This window comes from Scyliorhinus canicula, chromosome 12 (genome assembly GCF_902713615.1).
Source record: "Scyliorhinus canicula chromosome 12, sScyCan1.1, whole genome shotgun sequence".
NCBI classification, from domain to species: Eukaryota; Metazoa; Chordata; class Chondrichthyes; order Carcharhiniformes; family Scyliorhinidae; genus Scyliorhinus; species Scyliorhinus canicula.
The window spans coordinates 28,410,414-28,429,005 of record NC_052157.1 but is presented as its reverse complement, the minus strand read 5'-3'; the positions used below and the strand labels follow the sequence as shown (position 1 = coordinate 28,429,005).

The following is an 18,592-nucleotide window of genomic DNA, read 5'->3' as shown; positions in this document are numbered from 1 at the left end:
CGGAGGCTCCGGAGGAGGGATTGCTGGGGGAGCAGCGTAGCCTTCAGGCCAGGTTCAATCTACTGACCACCAGAAAGGCGGAAGCTCAGTGGAGGAAAGCACAGGGGGCGGTGTATGAATATGGGGAGAAGGCGAGCAGGATGCTGGCACACCAGCTCCGAAAGCGAGACGCGGCCAGGGAGATTGGGGGAGTGAAGGATAGAGTTGGGAAGGTGGTGCGGAGGGGGGTAGACGTTAATGGGGTCTTTAGGGACTTTTATGGGGAACTGTACCGGTCTGGACCCCCGGTGGAGTGGGGGGGAATGGGGTGTTTTTTGGACAAGCTGCGATTTCCGACAGTGGAGGAGGGACTGGGGGCGCCGGTTGAGCTGGAGGAGCTGGTTAAAGGGATAGGGAGCATGCAGTCGGGGAAGGCGCCGGGACCGGATGGGTTTCCGGCCAAATTTTATAAAATGTATGCGGACCTGTTGGGCCCCCTGTTGGTTCGGACCTTTAACGAGGCAAGGAAGGGGGGCTTTGCCCCCAACTATGTCACGGGCGCTGATTTCCTTGATCCTTAAGCGGGGCAAGGACCCTCTGCAGTGTGGGTCATATAGGCCGATCTCGCTGCTAAATGTAGACGCCAAGCTGCTGGCAAAGATCTTAGCCACAAGAATAGAGGATTGTGTGCCGGGGGTCATTCACGAGGACCAGACGGAGTTTGTGAAGGGAAGGCAGTTGAATACCAACATACGAAGGCTCCTCAATGTCATTATGATGCCGGCTGTGGAAGGGAGTGCGGAGATAGTGGTGGCATTAGATGCGGAGAAGGCCTTTGATAGGCTTGAGTGGGGTATCTGTGGGAGGTGTTGGAAAGGTTTGGCTTTGGGGGAGGGGTTTTGTCCGTTGGGTGGAGGTGCTTTATGAGGCCCCAATGCGAGTGTAGCCATGAATAGGAGGAGGTCGGAGTACTTTCGGCTGTACCGGGGACGAGACAGGGGTGTCCCCCTGTCCCCCCTTGCTCTTTGCGTTGGCAATTGGAGCCCCTTTGCCATGGCGTTGAAGGAGTCAGGGAATTGGAGGGGCCTGGTGCGGGTGGGGAGGAGCATCGAGTGTCGCTTATGCGGACGACCTGTTGCTGTATGGGCGGACCCGGTGGGGGGGGATGCCGGAGGTGATGAGGATTCTCAGCGAATTTGGGGCTTCTCCTGAGTATAAGCTCAACCTGAGCAAGAGCGAGTTGTTCGTGGTGCACCGAGGGATCATGAGGAGGGGATTGGTAGGCTCACACTGAAGCAGGCAGGGAGGAGCTTCAGGTACCTAGGATCCAGGTGGCTGGGATCTGGGGGGCCCTGCACAAGCTCAACCTCACAAGGTTGGTGGAGCAAATGGAGGAGGAGTTCAAAAGGTGGGATTGTTACCGCTGTCACTGGCGGGTAGGGTGCAGTCCGTCAAGCTGACGTGCTCCCGAGGTTTTTGTTCCGGTTCCAGTGCCTTCCGAGAAGGTTAGTTTGAACTGAGGGAAGCTTGGAGGTGGTTCTACAAGTCATGGGCATTATTAATTATTCACTTTCAAGAACTGGATACATCGAACATTAGTTGTGGGGGGGGGGGGTGGTGGGGGGGGGGGGGGGGAGGGGGGGGGGGTGAAGGGGAGCTGTGTATAGTCAGGATGACTATGGGTAATCCCTGATTCCTTTTTGTCATTTGTTTATGTAAACATGCGGACTGATGTTTGGTGGTTGGTTGGAGAATGGGCCCGTTATGTATTGTCATGGGGATTGACATATCTGTTGCTGATTATTGTTTATTGTTGTGGGTGTAAATTCGGGAGAAAATGTGAAAAAGGAGGAGAATAAAAATGTTTTTTAAAAAAAAACAATGTTACTCATCTTAATCTGTTCTTTGGCATCCAACAAAATTTGTTGGCATGATTAAATTGATGCACGACAATGTCACCAGCAAGCACTAGGAACTTCGAAAGAACATTTCGCAAAGAGTTAGCATCTTTTCATTAAGGGTTTAGTTTGGGCTTAATTAACAGATCCTTTTTTGTCTTTTTGTGAGAATCTCCCAGCTTTAAGAAAACCCCATCTTGGCAGTGTATTTGTCAGAAAACGATGGCAGGCAAGCCCCTAAATCATCTTGACCATGCAATTTGGTTATTCCACTGTGGCAAGAATGGATTATTTTTCACCATTAATATGTAATTTTGATTTTCTGTTGCATATTTTTTACAGTTTTAAAACTTAATCTGTCGATTTTGGGTATGAACTGATGTGGATTCACCACATCTACAGTGTCATGCAATTGCAGCCCAGGAAAGGGCCTGAAAGCCGGGAGGAAAAAAGATGGGCAGGAATTCAATTCCATTTCTTCTATCACAGTTTAATTGAAACAGTTTTCTTCTGCGAAAATGTACAGCATTTGTTTGGGCAGGTACATTGTGGGTGGCTGTGGCTGGTTGGCGACTGTAATGCTGGTGGATGGAAGTGAGTGAGTGAGCACCTTGACTTTGACTGGACATGAACACACTGAACCTTCTCATCTGGTCATTTTTAGTAATTACTCTTGAACTTATAAAATTAATGCTATGACATTGATTTACATGCACTCAGCAATTTTTATTTTCTTAATTCCTCAACTTGTTTGAAATTCAAGTTTATTGTCCTCCCAAACGTTATCTTTCCAAAATGTTCACTGGCCCCTTCAGTGAGGAAAAAAATGTAACAGTGGCCCTCCGAGCGAACAGGTATTTTAAGGTATAACTGAAGGGAAGTGATAATGGGAGCAGCTAAAATTATGAACTAAAGGTGTCAGACCAGCAGATTACCACAAAAATGTGGATTGGCTGAAGCATGTTTCTATTTCTTGCCTCATTCATAGTTTGGCCCAAGTACCAGTAAATATGCTTTATGATGACAACTTGGTTACAAAGAAAATGAAACTGCTTTTGATTTGCCAGCAGAGACAAAATCTCTGACCCGCATGTTACGCGGGCAGTGCAGACTGATGTTTGCCTTTCTTTAGTTAAATGTAGACATCAAGACACTATAAAAAGTAAAGTTGGGATCGCAGGGAGAGTACGGAGGCCTAATTTAAAATCAGCACCAGACCTAGTGATGAGCTCAAGTCTTGGACTGGGCCTTGAACCCCAATCTTTTGCTTCACAGAGTGCTATCATTGAGCTAAGCTGATATTAAAGGTTTCAAATCAAGATGGAGGGCTGCTTGATGTCATATATGAATAGTTGGTGCAGTAAATTGTCAGAAAGATAAATGTTTAAATCTTTTGCTGTATGAGAGAAAGAATGATATTTCATGATGTATGAATCGAAAATGATTAATTTTATTAGCTCGCCCTCATTTTCCCTGCACTCCTTTTTATCCCTTCCCATCCTCTGTTCATGCTCCCTTGTTTTCATTTCTCCCAAGTCATTTTCCTCCTTTCACTTTTCTTTCTTGCTGCTGAAAAAGAATGAACGGAGACTTATTCTTCACCGTGCTATAGTCTTTGACAGCTTTAACAGGCATGATTGAAGCTAATCAGTGTAAAGCATGGATGTACCAACACATCCGAGGTGCAAGATTATGATTTCCCCAAGGGAAAGCTGATAGGTCTGTAAATGGGGCCGGAAATTTACCATAAGGAGCCGTTAACCTCTGGGCAACAAAACTACAGCAACACATAAGATTGACATTTTTGAACAATATTTATTTTTTTAATTACCTCAACTTTTAAAAGTTTTGGCAAGTGGGGAAAAAATTGTTGCTTTGTCAAATTTATTTGGCTTAATGCTGCAAACAGAGTCACTGAGCGCTCACACCATTGTAGTTTTGTAAAGGCTGAGTTCTACACATGCATAATCAAACACAAACAGAACATTACTTGTTTCCTACAGCTTATGCAGATTTTAATGATTGCTGCAGCTTATGCAGATTTTAATGATGCAAAGAATTGATGAGGTAAGCAGCTGTTTTCATTCATCAGAAATATGAATGACGGTAGCAGGCAGCTCAAGTTTGTTTTCAAATTGGAACGGTTTGCATTTTTTGGCAGAGCTTCACAGCAGCTGCTTTTCCGTGCAGTTAAAGCTCCTTGTTCCTCTAGGTGGTTTCAATAACACTGTGATAATGTACATTTGCTCTTTTTTTTTGTGTGTTGCACTTTTGCTTTGGGTTTGTGCCCAATAGGGCACACGATTAAAAGTACAAGCCTTGTCTAAGAGTGGCACAACTTAAATAATGCAAATAATAGAACTGTTGGAGCATCTGAGTTTGCGAGGCCAACAAACACACACACTTTCAAAATACAGTCGGTGGCAGCTGGCTCCAGCACAAGTGCACTGATTTCAATCCGTTGACCTGTTTTTAGGCCGTATCCCTGATCTGGTTAGTTCCATCTTCCAGTTGTATTTGAAATATTATTTCCTTCAGATTGCTGTTTTGGAAATGGCTGAGAGCTTGATAAATGTCTTGTACGGTTTAAAGCATGAGGTGGAGGTCTGAGCAGGCCAGGCGAGCAGAAGTATCAAAGGACTAAAGAATCAAACTCATCAGATTATATGAAAATGTGAGCTAAGACTTCAGAATGTTAGCTAATTTACGAAACCTGATCTTTAATCTAAAATTAACTTAGTAGGTAGGTCTACCACAGTTGTAGGTGTTTCCTCTGATAATTACATTTAAATATATGCAGACAGTGGGAATTAACAGCGATTCACACGAATCCCTATAACTAGTTGCAGACTCAAAACTCTGGTTGTTGGGTGAGGAGATGTGTGCTTGTAATGTACAACTCTACATAAATACTTGGATGTAAAGTATGCCTCCAGTTCTATCTTTCATCAACTGGCTTTCGAGAACATAATATTATGTAATCTGCAGGTTTGAATACCTTCAAATTCAGCTCAACATAGTACAGAAAGGTGCACTTTGATTTGATCAGTCAGCAAAAAACTAAACTACAATTCCATGATTTTCTGGGCGCGATTCTCCAGCCTCGTTGCGCTCTCGGGAGTAGAGGGAGAGGCCAAAAACTGCACCGGCCCGCTCCCATCAGCGAAATGGGGATCTTGGTGTAGTGTGGTGAGTAACCAATTATTACCACTTAAACCCCATTTCCAGACAGTCAACAAGAGCGATGCCATATCCAATGACCTCCCCAGCAAGTGTTCACGCTGGCGCCGATCAGTACTCCTTTTGAAAAACGTGAACCTGGCGAATGGACTTCTGTGATGGGCCGAGGAGATGAGTAGCCGTCTTTGCTCGCAGGCAAAGAGCCCAGGGGTGCTGGGATTGCCACCCCTGTGTTCGGCGAGGGGTGGGGTCTCTCCACTCATTAAGTGGACCAATGAACTTTTATTGTTTCACCGGGAAGCTTGTGGCAATTCCCGCTCGCTACTACACTTAGAAAGTTTTCGGGAGAATTGCGCCCTGTGTTATTTCCTTTCCTTGGTAACACATTTATTAAGTCAGTACAAACAAACTGAAGGCTTGAAGAATTTTACATAATGACAAACTAATGTACTCCATGAACATTAGTACATCTATGATTTCTATTGGTTACGAATTGTTGAGTAACCGTTACATTTTATATCCTTGCTGCAGTGAAGTACTGAGAAAGTGCATCCTTGTACATTTGAAACTTCTCCGAAAAATGATTTTTCCTATTTCTATACAACTTTCAGAAGTTTCCTGTAGCATTAATTCAGTTGCACTTTAAAGCCACAATGGGCTGGATTTTGCCCGCGTCCGGACCCCAAAGTTGGGACCAAAATGGGGTCCCGTGCTCTCGCTTGCTGGTAGCAATACCAGCGTTGCAATTTATCAGGCAGTGGCATCTGATGGATAGAGGGCGATATCTCGATGCTGCCAGCCCAATCAGAGGGCCTGAAGCTGAGGAAATCGCACTGGGTTGCTGGGAATTGTCTGAGACAGGTCTGGTACCTCAACAGGGAGGTAACCTTGAAGGAGTAAATTTTGATTAATAATACAGAGCAATTTGGGGGGTGGGGGTGCTTTCCTACCGGGAAGATATTTACAGGCCTGAAAAATCACCCTTGTTAGGCCTTTGGGTATGGAATTGGCTGCCTCCTTCAGTGGATTAGGCAGCTAGCATCCTGGCCTGCCCTTGGGAAACTTCTTCCACCAGAAGGAATGCATCAGGAATCCTTGCCAATGTGACCCCATCCACCCCCATCCTGCTTTCACCCCTATCTCCAGGGGCTGGAAAAATTCTGCTCATATTTTTGTGCACAATATCAAATTAAATTGTTATAATTTTGCACTTTAAGATATTGGAAAGCAATGTTCTCGTGCTAACATAAAATGTGCTTGGCCCTTTCTTAAGTCAACCTGAAACCATTCAACATTGAGGAATTTGTTCCTAAATTAAATCAAATTTAGATTCACTTGCCTTCACCTCTGCATTGCAAGAAATAATTACGACCTAAACAAGTTTGATTCCTAGCCTATTGTGCTATTCGACGATCTCAGTCAGTGCAACAGCTTGGGCACCATTCTTGGCCACTGCATCATCTGGGCTAGGAAAGGGCAACAGGAACCACCCTTAAAAAAAAAACTTGGATGTGCAAATATATGATGAGACCAGGAGAGACTTGGCTATGTTGTGCTCCAGAGTTGAATGTCTTCACTGCGCCTGAAGGTGCACAGGCGGTAGGACTAGTTAAACAACTGTAGAGACCTGCTGGTGCAGGAAACGGTCCTCCAACACCAATCAAGACCTTCAGGGGATTATGCGAGAAAATCATCATGAAGGCCAAATAGGAATCTTTTGTATTGAAAACAAGATTTGTGATGCAGTCCAAATCTTAATGCATTAAGAGCAGAAGATGAAAGGTTAAAATTGTCAGTTTACAGTCTCTGCAAATTAATAAGGAATGTTGCAATTAAAATATTTAAAGCTTTGGATCTGATTAATTCAATTAACCCTGGGCTTTATTGCAATTTGAACATTTTTAATTTGGTCTATTAATGTGAAAGAAATCATAAAAATTTGCAGCACAGGAGGAAGCCATTCATGACGAGGAAGCATCCAGTTTAATCCCACTTTAGAGGCTCTTGGTATGCAGCCATATATATTGCAGTACTTTGAATACATAGCCAAGTACTTTTTGAATGTGTGCAGTTTCTGCCTCTACCACCGTTAGAGGCAGCAAGTTCCAGACCCCCACCACCCTTTTGAGTGAATAAACTCCCCTACCTCCTCCCTTTTATCGTAAGTCTATGCCTCCTAATAATGGACCCCACATGCAAGGGGAGAGCTTTCTTCATTATTCCATCTAGACCCATCATAATTTTATACATTTCAGTTGGGTCTCTTCTGTTTCAGAAAATAACAAATTTCTCAGGGCAACATGCTCATAAATTTCCTCTTCCCTGTCTAGTGCAATCACATCTTCCCTGTAGTGCAGAGACCAGAACCTTTTTTCTTTGATGGGATGTGGGGGTTGCTAAGACCGGCATTTGTTGCCCACTCCTAATTGCCCTTGAACTGAGTGTTTACTAGGCCATATCAGAGGGCAGTTAAGAGTCAACCACATTGCTGTAGGTCTGGATTCACATTGGATTGGATTTGTTTTATTGCCAAGTGTACCGAGGTACAGTGGAAAGTATTTTCACATGTCAGCCAGACCAGGTAAGGATGGCAGATTTCGTTCTATAAAGAACATTTGTGAGCCAAACGGGTTTTTAATGACCATCGATGATTGTTCCATGCTCACCATTGCTGAGACTAGTTTCCAATTCCAGCTATTTATTTATTGAATCCAAATTCCGCCAGTGGGATTTTGACCCATGTAGCCAGAGCATTAGACTGGGTCTCTGGATAACTAGTTCTGTGTCATTAGCACTGCACCAGCATCTCCCCTGAGCTGTGTGCAGTAACCAGTGACCTAACCAGTGATTTATGCAGCTCCAGCCTAACTTCCCCCACTTGTTTCTTCCATTCCTTGGCTAACAAAGACAAGAATCCTGTATGCTTTGACTGCGTTATCCACTGTATCAGCAACCTTCAGGGATCTGTGGACATAAGACATGCACTGCAAAGTCATCAGTTCCTTTATACTTCTCAGTACCCTGCCATTTGGTTTAGAACAGTGGGCTAAACAGCTGGCTTGTAATGCAGAACAAGGCCAGATGCGTGGGTTCAATTCCCGTACTGGCCTCCCTGAACAGGTGCCGGAAAGTGGAGACTCGGGGCTTTTCACAGTAACTTCATTAAAGCCTACTTGTGACACTAAGCAATTATTATTATTTATTGCATAGTTCCTTGCTGTGTTAGCCTTCTAGAAATGAATTAGTTCACACTTCTCCAGATAGAAGGCCATTCCTCATTTTTCCACCCACCTGACTAATTCATTGATTTCTCTCTGCAGTCTGCAACTTCTGTGTTGTCAACTACATGGTCAATTTTGTCTTAAAATCGAAGTGCTAGAAAATTCAGCGGCTCATGCAACATCTGTGGTGAGAGAAACATTTAACATTTCAAGTCCAATCTGCCTCTTCTTCAGAACTTGTCATTGATGTACTAGAAAAAGCTACGAGGGGTGCATGAGTAGGACTAGAACATGAATGACCCATGTACCCCATAGTAAAGACAGGCGTAACTCGGGCCCTTGTGGGTTCCCTTGCCCCATCTTTTATTGGAGGACGTGAGATCATGGAGAAATTATAAAATGAGAGAATACGTTCAGCCAAGAGGCGGAGGAGGATGGCAATGGATGGGCACTCTTTGGGCATCCTCTGTTCAAGGAAGAACCAGAGGGCCCTCAGACCAATTTTTCGTATTGTCTACAAACTTGTTACATCACACCCCCTACATTTCGTGACCAAGTTTTGATATATACCACAAAGCATGATACCTAACACTGAGCCCTGTGGAATTCCACTGGAAACAGCCTTCCAATCTTGAAAAAGACATTTAGCCCTTTGCTGAGTTGATTTTGGACCCAACTTGCTTCTTTGACTTGGATCCCATGGGCTTTTACTTTTGTGATCAGTCTGCCATGCGAGACCTTATCCAAAGCTTTGCTAAAATCATCAAATGCACTACCCTCAATCCTCTCCTTTACCACCTCAAACAAAATTCAGTCTTGTTCGTCAGATCCCATCCACCCCCATCCTATACTACATTTGAAGTATAGGTCACCCTCTGTGATGGTCAAGAAAACACATTTTATATGTGATCATTCGGTGAAGAAGTGGAAGAAAGGCTAAATACGTTTTCAGTGCAGTGAGCATATATTTCCGGATGCATGACTTGGTTGCAGAAGATTAGCCCTTGTTTAGAGAGTACAGTATGTGCTTGTGAAAGTGGAGAAAGTTGGCTGTTGAATCGTAAAATGTTACAGCGCAGGAACAAGTTATGTGGCCCATTGTGCTTCTACCGACTATCGGAATGAGTTGCGCATTTAGTCCCTTTCCCCAAACCTTTTTGATTTTATTCTTTATTTGTCCACTTTCATTTTAAAATCTGCTATGGATTCCGCTTTCATTTCTGCTGCAACATTCCCTGTACCTCGAACTCTATGCGTAATTTTCCCTTCATTAGTGAGAATAACTTAAATAGCTAACCAGAGGGCATAAATTTAACTGAGTGGAAAAAGATTCCAATAATGCAAGTCAGGTTGAACTTTTTGTTTTTAGCGTATCTGTTAGTTCTCTTGAGGTTCTTTGTTCTAATTAAAAGTGTCCTTAGTTTCTCTGGTGTCTCCTCATAATTCAGGTCTCTCATCTTTGTCTTTATGAATCTTATATAAGGCAGGTAATGATAGCCATAGGCTAATGAGTGGATGAATCCCAAAGTAAGGGTTTAAACCCCTTTAAGGGCATTCCTTAATGGCAATTGTACTGGGAATAGGCGCAAGTCGAGTGGGAAGACTTTCTCCCCTGAATGGGGAATGGGGAGGGTCAAGAAGAGGCTGGAAATTGAAGAGCTGAAAAATGTATTCAGCTGTGCTGCCTTCTGCCATGTACATTAGGAGGAATATGGATTGTTTGAGGAATGCTAACCAGGAAACGTGCATGAAGCTCTGAGATAGTTGGACCTTGTAACTATGTCCGGCCTATATATAACACACACAACTTGAGTTTTAACTTTTAGTGGAAGAAACCATCAGCAGTTGCTTGTGAATTTATAAGTGCACTTTTCCAGATTATAAATTATTTAAAGTATAGCTGAGATCAGGTGCACTGTACTGAGAAGTACACTGTACATTCTAAATTTGGTTATGAAAATTTTAGACATTGAAGATAGCTAAATTTGAATGGTATTGCATTTTTAATTAAAGAAAATTTGTAAGAAAAGTTGAGTATTGCTGAACTTTGGAGTTTCTTGGGACTTGGAAGTGTAATATGAGTTCACGTTTAGGTGGCACAAAGGTATGTGGAACAATGATTTCTCAATCCGATTTTATGTTTTCATGGTGGATATATGGCTTCTGTCTTCCATGAATAATATTACAAATGAGCATCCATGCTCTCCTCTAGACAACCTCCTAAATGTGAATAAACAGCTTAAAATTGAAACGCAACAATTGTCCAATGGTTGTCGCAACCAACAGCAATAGCAATGTACAATGGTCAGGCATCTAAATATTGTGGTCTCCCTGCCCTATCCTCACCGCTGCAGGAAGTGCATGACCTAAGGCTGCTTGGAGTCCATAATCATTAAATTAGTGCTCTTTTTTTTTTTGGAAGTGCAAATTTTGTTTCCGGAATAAAACAGATTTGGGTTGCACCTTTCGTTGATCTTCATCTGTATCCGCAACAAATAGTGTATATGTTTAATGTGAAGTTTGTGCCTGTTTTGCTGGGTGGTTTAGAGAGACTAATGAAACTAAGTGTCAACTCTATAAAGAGCTGTTATCAGATCTATTTGTGTTCAGTTTTGACATAGCTGTGCTGGAATATATTTGGGGTTCAAATGTGCTGATTTTACTTAATTTGGACTCGGTGGTTACGATTCTGGCACCCAAGTTGCAGTGGTTATCTTGTGTTGAAGTACCATTCCAGGGCGTCAGAACATCACTTGGACTGACATTGTAACACAATACCAAGATACTGTTGCATTGTCAGAGGTGTTATTCTTTTGATGCAATGTGCAGAGTCTCATCTGTCTGTTTTGATAATTAGAACATAGAAACAGGAGTAGGCCATTAGCCCCAGAGGTTTGTTGTACATTACAGCTGATTAGGGCAGCACGGTGGCGCAGTGGTTACACTGCTGTCTCACGGCGACAAGGACCGGTGTTCAATCCTGGCCGAGGGTCACTCTCCGTGTGGATTTTGCACATTCTCCTCGTCTCTGCGTGGGTCTCACCTCCACAATCCAAAAAGATGGGACGGGTGGGTGAATTGGCCATGCTAAATTGCCCCCTAATGGGGGGGGGGGGGAATTGGATGCACTAAATTTAATTTTAAAAAAAAGATTAAGGCTGATCTGCGTCTTGACTTCATTAATCTTCCATGCCCCACAAGATCCTTACTCATTGATCTTTGAATATAAAATTTCAATTGAAACAACCTTCACAGCTTTAAAGGAATTAATTCCAGATGTTCATTACCCCTTGTAATGATATGTAATTAGGTACGCCAGTGAAGGGTTAATTATTACATCTCCGTGTAATACAAACACGCGAGGGCACCACCAGTTCCTCAGGGAATCCTGGGCAGTTAGTAAGAGTTAGCAAAGGAGAAGTATTGATCACGCATGAGGAGTAGTTTAGATTAGAGAGAGTGTTGACACGAGGCCATCATTAGTTAATACTAGATTATAGATTAATGTTTAACAGATTCAACCATATTTTATTAATAGTTATAGCTCAGTAGTGTGTGTGAACTTCATTCAATTATTCGTTATTCAATGAATTAGTTTTGCTTCAATCTAAAGATTGGTGGTTTCTTTATCATCAACTCATCAGACCATTCGGGATCACAAGGCAAAGAATGATAACATATTACCGGAAAGTGTAATATAACAACCCTCGTATGGGGGGATAAGTCCTTATTGATTTCAGTCCTAAATAACTTTGATCTAATTTTAAGATTGTACCGCCTTGTTCTAGATTTCCAAACCATAAGAAATAGTTTCTCCGTATATACCCTATCAAAATCCAATATCATATGCTCGAGTGGAACTGGGGGGGAAGGGGGGCTTGCACTGCCGAATTTAAGCAACTATTATTGGGCGGCTAACATAGCCATGATATGGAGGGGGTGGTGGGGGAGGGGGGGTTGACTTGGGAGCGGGTGGAGGCAGCCTCATGTAGGGGCACCAGTCTGGGGGCGTTGGTGACGGCGCCTCTGTCGTTCCCGCCAGCGCGCTTCTCCACCAGTCCTGTAGTTGTGGCAGCCCTTCGGATCTGGGGACAGTGGAGGAGGCACGTGGGAGCAACGGGAGCATTGGTCTGGTCCCTGATATGTGACAACTATCGGTTTGCTCCGGGGAGGTTGGACAGGGGGTTTCGGGTATGGCGGAGGACGGGGATTGAGCGGATGGGAGACTTGTTCTTGGAAGGGAGCTTCCCTGGCTTGAGGGCACTGGAGGCCAAGTTTGGGTTGACGAGGGGGAATGAATTCCGGTATTTTCAGCTGCGTGACTTTTTGCGCAGGCAGATGCCATCTTTTCCACTCTTGCCACTAAGGGGGATCCAAGACAGCATAGTGTCTAGAGGATGGGTGGGGGAGGGAAGTGTCTCGGATATTTACAGGGAGCTCATGGGGGCGGAGGAGACGCAGACCGAGGAGCTGAGGCATAAATGGGAGGAGGAATTGGGAGGGGAGATTGGGGAAGGCCTGTGGGCGGACAGCTGAGCAGGGTTAATGTGACTGCAACATGTGCCAGGCTCCGCCTGATTCAGTTTAAGGTCGTCCACCGGGCCCACTTGGCAGTGTCCCGGATGAGCAGTTTCTTCGGCGTAGAGGACAGGTATGTAAAGTGTCTGAGAGGACCGGCAGACCATGTCCACATGTTTTGGGCATGTCTGAAACTAGGAGATACTGGCAGGGGTTTGAGGACGTCATGTCTAGAGTATTGAACATAAGTGTGGCAATGGGGAAGTGAGGCCCCGGAAGTCCAGGGAGAGAAAGAGGCCCACGTTTTGATCTTTGCTTCCCTGGTAGCCTGGAGACAGATACTTCTAGCTTGGAAGGAGTCAAAGCCCCCGAAGTCGGAAGCCTGGCTGTCAGACATGGCGAGTTTCCTGGGCTTGGAAAAAAATCAAGTTCGCCATGAGAGTGTCGTTGTTAGGGTTCGCCCAGAGGTGGCAACCATTCACTGACTTCTTTGCGGATAATTAATCGTCAGCCGGGGGGGGGGGGGGGCAATTGTACTATGTACTTTGTTTATTGTACAGTCCTTTTGTTTCCTCGTTCTGTAATTCTACTGGTTACAATGCCAAAAAATACCTCATTAAAATTGTTTATCAAAAGAAAAATCCAATGTCATTTTAATCTTGATTAAATCACCCCTGATCCCAGGAAAATCCACGTCACGTTTATGAAGACCGATCATAATTTAATCCTCTGCCATGAAATGATTGTTGAATCTGCGCTTGCCCTGCTATGGCCATACATCTTTCCTGTGATTCAATACCCAAAATTGAACATAGTCCACTAAATGGCAGTTTATTTATTCTTTCCGGGCTTGTGGACATCCCTGGCAAGATCAGCATTTGTTGCCCATCCTTGATTGTCTTTGAAGTGAGCGGCTTGTCAGGATATTTCAGAGAAAAGTCAAGTCAGCCACACTGCTGAGAGTCTGGAGTCGCATGTTGGCCATGTAATAATAATCTTTATTGTCACAAGTAGGCTTACATTAACACTGCAATGAAGCTACTGTTAAAATCCCCTAGTCACAACATTCCGGCGCCTGTTCGGGTACACAGAGGGAAAATCAGAATGTCTTTCGGGACTTGTGGGAGGAAACCGGAGAACCCGGAGGCAACCCACGCAGACACAGGGAGAACGTGCAGACTCCACACAGATAGTAGCCCAAGCAGGGAATCGAACCTGGGACCCTGGAGCTGTGAAGCAACAGTGCTACCCACTGTGCTTCCGTGCTGCCCATGGCCTCACAGAGCTGGTTACTTCCCCAAAGGATTGTAGAATCCCTACAAAATCATGGAATCCCTATAGTGAAGAAGAAGGCCATTTGGCCCAACAAGTGTGCACCGACCCTTGGAAAGAGCACTCTACCTCGTCCCAATCCCCCACCCTATCCCTATAACCCAACCTAACCTTTTTGATGCTAAGGGGCAATTTATCAAAGCCAATTCACTTAACCGGCACACTTTTGGACTGTGGGAGGAAACCGGAGCCTCCAGAGGATTCTGACACGGGGAGAATGTGTAAACTCCGCACAGTCGCCCAAGACGAATTGAACCCCTGCCTCTGTGAGTCAGGAGTGCTAACCACTGTTCCACCGTGCTGGATATTGGTGAACTAGGTAGGTTTTTAATGACTATCAATAGATGCGAACCCATGTCACCAGCGCATTAGCCTGGGCCTCTGGAGTACTAGTTCAGTCTTGTTATCGTTATGTCACTGTCGCTTCTCAAAATCTGATCTAAGGTTTTGCATTGCTGAGCGTGGCTTCCTTGCTTTTGGGCTAAAACTCCCTCGAGATAAAGATCAACATTCCATTAGCCTTTACAATTACTTTTTGTATTGTGCTGACCATTAGGACATCTAATCCCACTGCCCCTCCATAGCTTCTAATTTCTTGCAATTAAGTAATATTCACATTTTTAATTTCTCCTTTTCTGATCCGCAGCACATAGTATGATGCTTTCCCACATTAAACTCCATCAGCCATAGTTCTTCTTCACCACCCCAACTCTTGTACACAAAGATAGATTTTGAAGATGGCGAAAGAAAAGACAAGGGTTTATGAAGGACTTTGAGATCAATAACTAATGCTACGAATAAGGCAAAGGGAGGAATTGCCTAAAAGGCTGGATGCTGTCAGTAATATCATGCCCAAGAGATTAACGGCTGTCAAATGTTGCAGAGATATGGTTTAAGTCTGGTCAATGAGGAATTTGAAGGCGGGGGGGGATTTATTTTTAAATTTAGAGTACCCAATTTTTTTTCCAATTAAGGGGCACTTTACCGTGACCAATCCCCTAATCTGCACATCTTTGGGTTGTGGGGGTGAAACCCGGGGAGATTTTAAATTAATATATTAAAGCACTATAAGCCAATGGAGATGATGGACAAGCAATATGTGATGTGGGCTGTTACGAATTAAACCAGTTGGATTATATTGAGATCAGGGGAGACATTAGAGAAACATGGTATGGAATGTGATAATGGGTCCAATGGATTTGGTGATTAAACGATGAAAAGGGCCGGGACAGGCAATGAATGTTCTCCCAGATATTTTTCTGTTATGCAAACCAATTATTGCTGGTCTCCTAGCCAGTACTTGTACCAAATTGATGTGTCATTGAAACAGACATTTCTGGGTGTTTCCAGACCCTGACGTCCTTGTTGAAATTTGAGTTTTTTTCTTCAAACCCTCCTCAGTGTCGTGCAGCAGCAGTGCTAACCACTGCACCACCGTGCCGCCCGACAAATTTGTTTTTTGATGAGGATTGAGACCCACTTGCTTTTGCCCAAGGTTATCATGGTTCCCGAATGATTCATTCATTGGACCTTGGTAGCTAGTAGTTTCACAGGACTTCTCAAAGGAATCTGATGTTTCCACAAATTTCCAAACTTTAATTTTGCATAGGACAAATTTCTGCAATGAAGGCTTTAGAAACAATGCAGAAAATGTCTCCATTGCTTTGTAAATTAATGCTTTCGAGCTTGATGCTTGATCCTGATTCAATAGTTCAGGATTAGGCTCTTGCAGGGACATCCGTGTTCAAATATAGGAAAATACCTCTGGAAAAAATTGGCATGCTCACTTTCTACCGCTTACCGTGCACAGTTTGTATGACCTGAGACCTGATGTGTACTTGTGGAACACCTTTGATGACCACTGTGGAGGGGCTTACAGATATACCTGCCTTTCCTTGCCAGCTGTGGAACTTATTGTGGTAGCCATCCTTGCAAGGAAAAAGGGAGAAATTATTTTTTAAAATTGGCAATGACCATGAGAATTTTTGTCGTTATGCTGATTGTTCCCTTCAAAAAAAATATTGGTAGTTTGAGATTATGACACTATGAACAAGAACCTAGAATTTACTTTGCAGACCCATTGATCTGTCACCAGTCACATCTTCCTTTGCCTGCTGTCATACAATTAGAAATCCATAGGACTGATGCATTAATGTAGAAAACTGTTTGGCGAGAATGAGATTATTTTTTGAAATAATTTGGATCCTTAAATAGAAAATATCCTATTGTGTAATTTTACTTGGAAGTAAAACTAAACTCTTGTGAAAATAGTTAACTCTTGTCACCCTGTTGTGAGGATTGAGCCTATTATGGGACTGGATTCAATCTCATTTGCACTCAGTCCTGGCATAAACTAGTTCATGGGCTAAATCTTGAGGAAGTTTTGATGCATTCATAAGGTATTTGAATCCAAGAGAAATTAAAAATAATGTTCAAAACTTGTTATTAATTTTGAGACTATCAAAACTCGTTTGACGCAAGGTTAGTTCTTATAATTATAGTAATAGATTTCCAACTTCCAAATCCTGTACCGATGCCACATTAATTGCAGGATGCTGGATTATTTTTCCAGAAATTGGCATGTTTTTGGGGTATCTTTGAGAGGATGTAATGGTGATTTGCAAGTTGTGGGGATGACAAAACCAAAGTCATTATTTGGGTTAGAATTTGGTGATTCAAAAATCAATAACATCTATGTGCCTATTATTCTTTTGATAGAGCATTCTTTCATAATCACTTTTACACTACCCCCATCAAGTTGTAACAACGCCATTCTTTTGCTTTTTTGAAATGTTTCCAATTAAAGGGCAATTTAGCGTGGCTGATCCAGCTTTGGGTTGTGGGGGTGAGATCCAGGCAGACTCTTGGAGAAGGTGGAAACTCCACACACACAGTGACCCGGCGCCAGGATTAAACCCGGGTCCTCGGCACCGTGAGGCACTGTGCCGCCGTGTGCAGTGAGGCACCACAGTGCCGCCCTACCATTCTTTTCCTAATTAAACAATGACACTGTACTATCTGGAGCTATTTCTAAAACCATCTACCATTATTTGCTAAATATGTTTTTTTTCATTATTCGTTCATGACATTTGTTGCCCATCCTGAGGGCATTTAAGAGTCAACCACATTACTGTGGGTCTACAGTCGCACCTAGGCCAGACCAGGTAAGGATGGCAGATTTCCTTACCTCACGGACATTAGTGAACCAGATGGGCTTTTACGACAATGGTTTCATGAGTCCCCATGAGTCTTCCAAATTTTTAAATTGAATTCCAATTTCTCCATCTGCCATGGTGAGATTGGAACCCAGGTCCCAGAGCATTACCCTGGATTATTAGACCAGTGACAATACCACTGCCGCCCCATGCTAAGAGATAAGATCTTTTTTTAAAACACCAGTTATAGAAAATGTTAACTTTCTTGATAATAGAAGCCATTTATTTCCTCAATAGGTTGAAATTCACAGTTCTTAATTACTGAGCTCAGGTTTCCTATTCAGAAACCAGTGTCAATTGTGTTAACGTTACTCAACTGATTTGTTTCCAGGTCTTACACCACACTTCTCGGCCACTCAAGGGTACACTGGGGCCAAAGCGCTAGCTCACAGAACAGACCTCAGGAACAGCGGAGCCGGAACAGAATATCTACAGTTATCCAGCCGTTGAGACAAAGCACAGCAGAGGTGGTAGACCTTACTGTGGATGAAGATGGTAAGTGCGTTTTGTTTCTTGAGCTTATTGGGAACTCCTTTTGCAATTGATTGGAAGCTTGGATAGTAGACCTTTTTAAATATACAGCATACATGGTCCCATTGTGACTATGTGAACCATGGACTTCTAATTTTTTTTAATAGATTTAGAGTACCCAATTTTTTTTTTCCAATTAAGGAGGAATTTAGCGTGGCCAATCCACCTACCCTGCACATCTTTGGGTTGTGGGAGCAAAACCCACGCAATCATGGAGAGAATGTGCAAACTCCACACGGACTGGACCCAGAGCCGGGACCAAACCTGGGACCTCGGCGCCGTGAGGCAGCAATGCTAACCACAGCACCACCGTGCTGCCCTGACGTATTAATTGTTTTAGTGAATTGCGGTAGAATTTTCCTTTCTCTGATCACATTTTGCTCCATGTCATTGCCTGGAATTCAGCACTTGAATTTCAGTATACAAGCTACATTATTGGCTTTCACTTGCTAAACCAGGATTGATGGTGTTTGGAAAAAGTAATGGTAGTTTCCTGACTTGCCGGTAGATACTGTGAAATGATCTCTCCAAGTCTGTGCTGCTGATTACCATCATGATGAAATTTGGACTATATTGATGTATAAGTTGACTCCTAAACCACTTATTGCCAAATCAGTGCTCTATGCTACTTCGATCAGCTGCAGTAGCTAACGTGGAGGCCATCACCCTGAAATAGAATTCAGCTTTTCTTCGCAGAAACTGGGATAACGTGCAGACT

At 43.5% G+C, this 18,592-nt stretch overlaps 1 protein-coding gene across 1 annotated transcript in view; it reads left to right on the top strand.

Moving 5' to 3' along the window:
• Window positions 1-18,592, top strand: part of rnf111 (ring finger protein 111) — a 162,140-nt gene that overhangs the window by 91,341 nt on the left and 52,207 nt on the right. Inside the window, 1 exon segment of the mRNA XM_038813235.1 lies at window positions 17,675-17,838. Within this exon segment, the coding sequence (XP_038669163.1) occupies window positions 17,675-17,838 (164 nt within the window).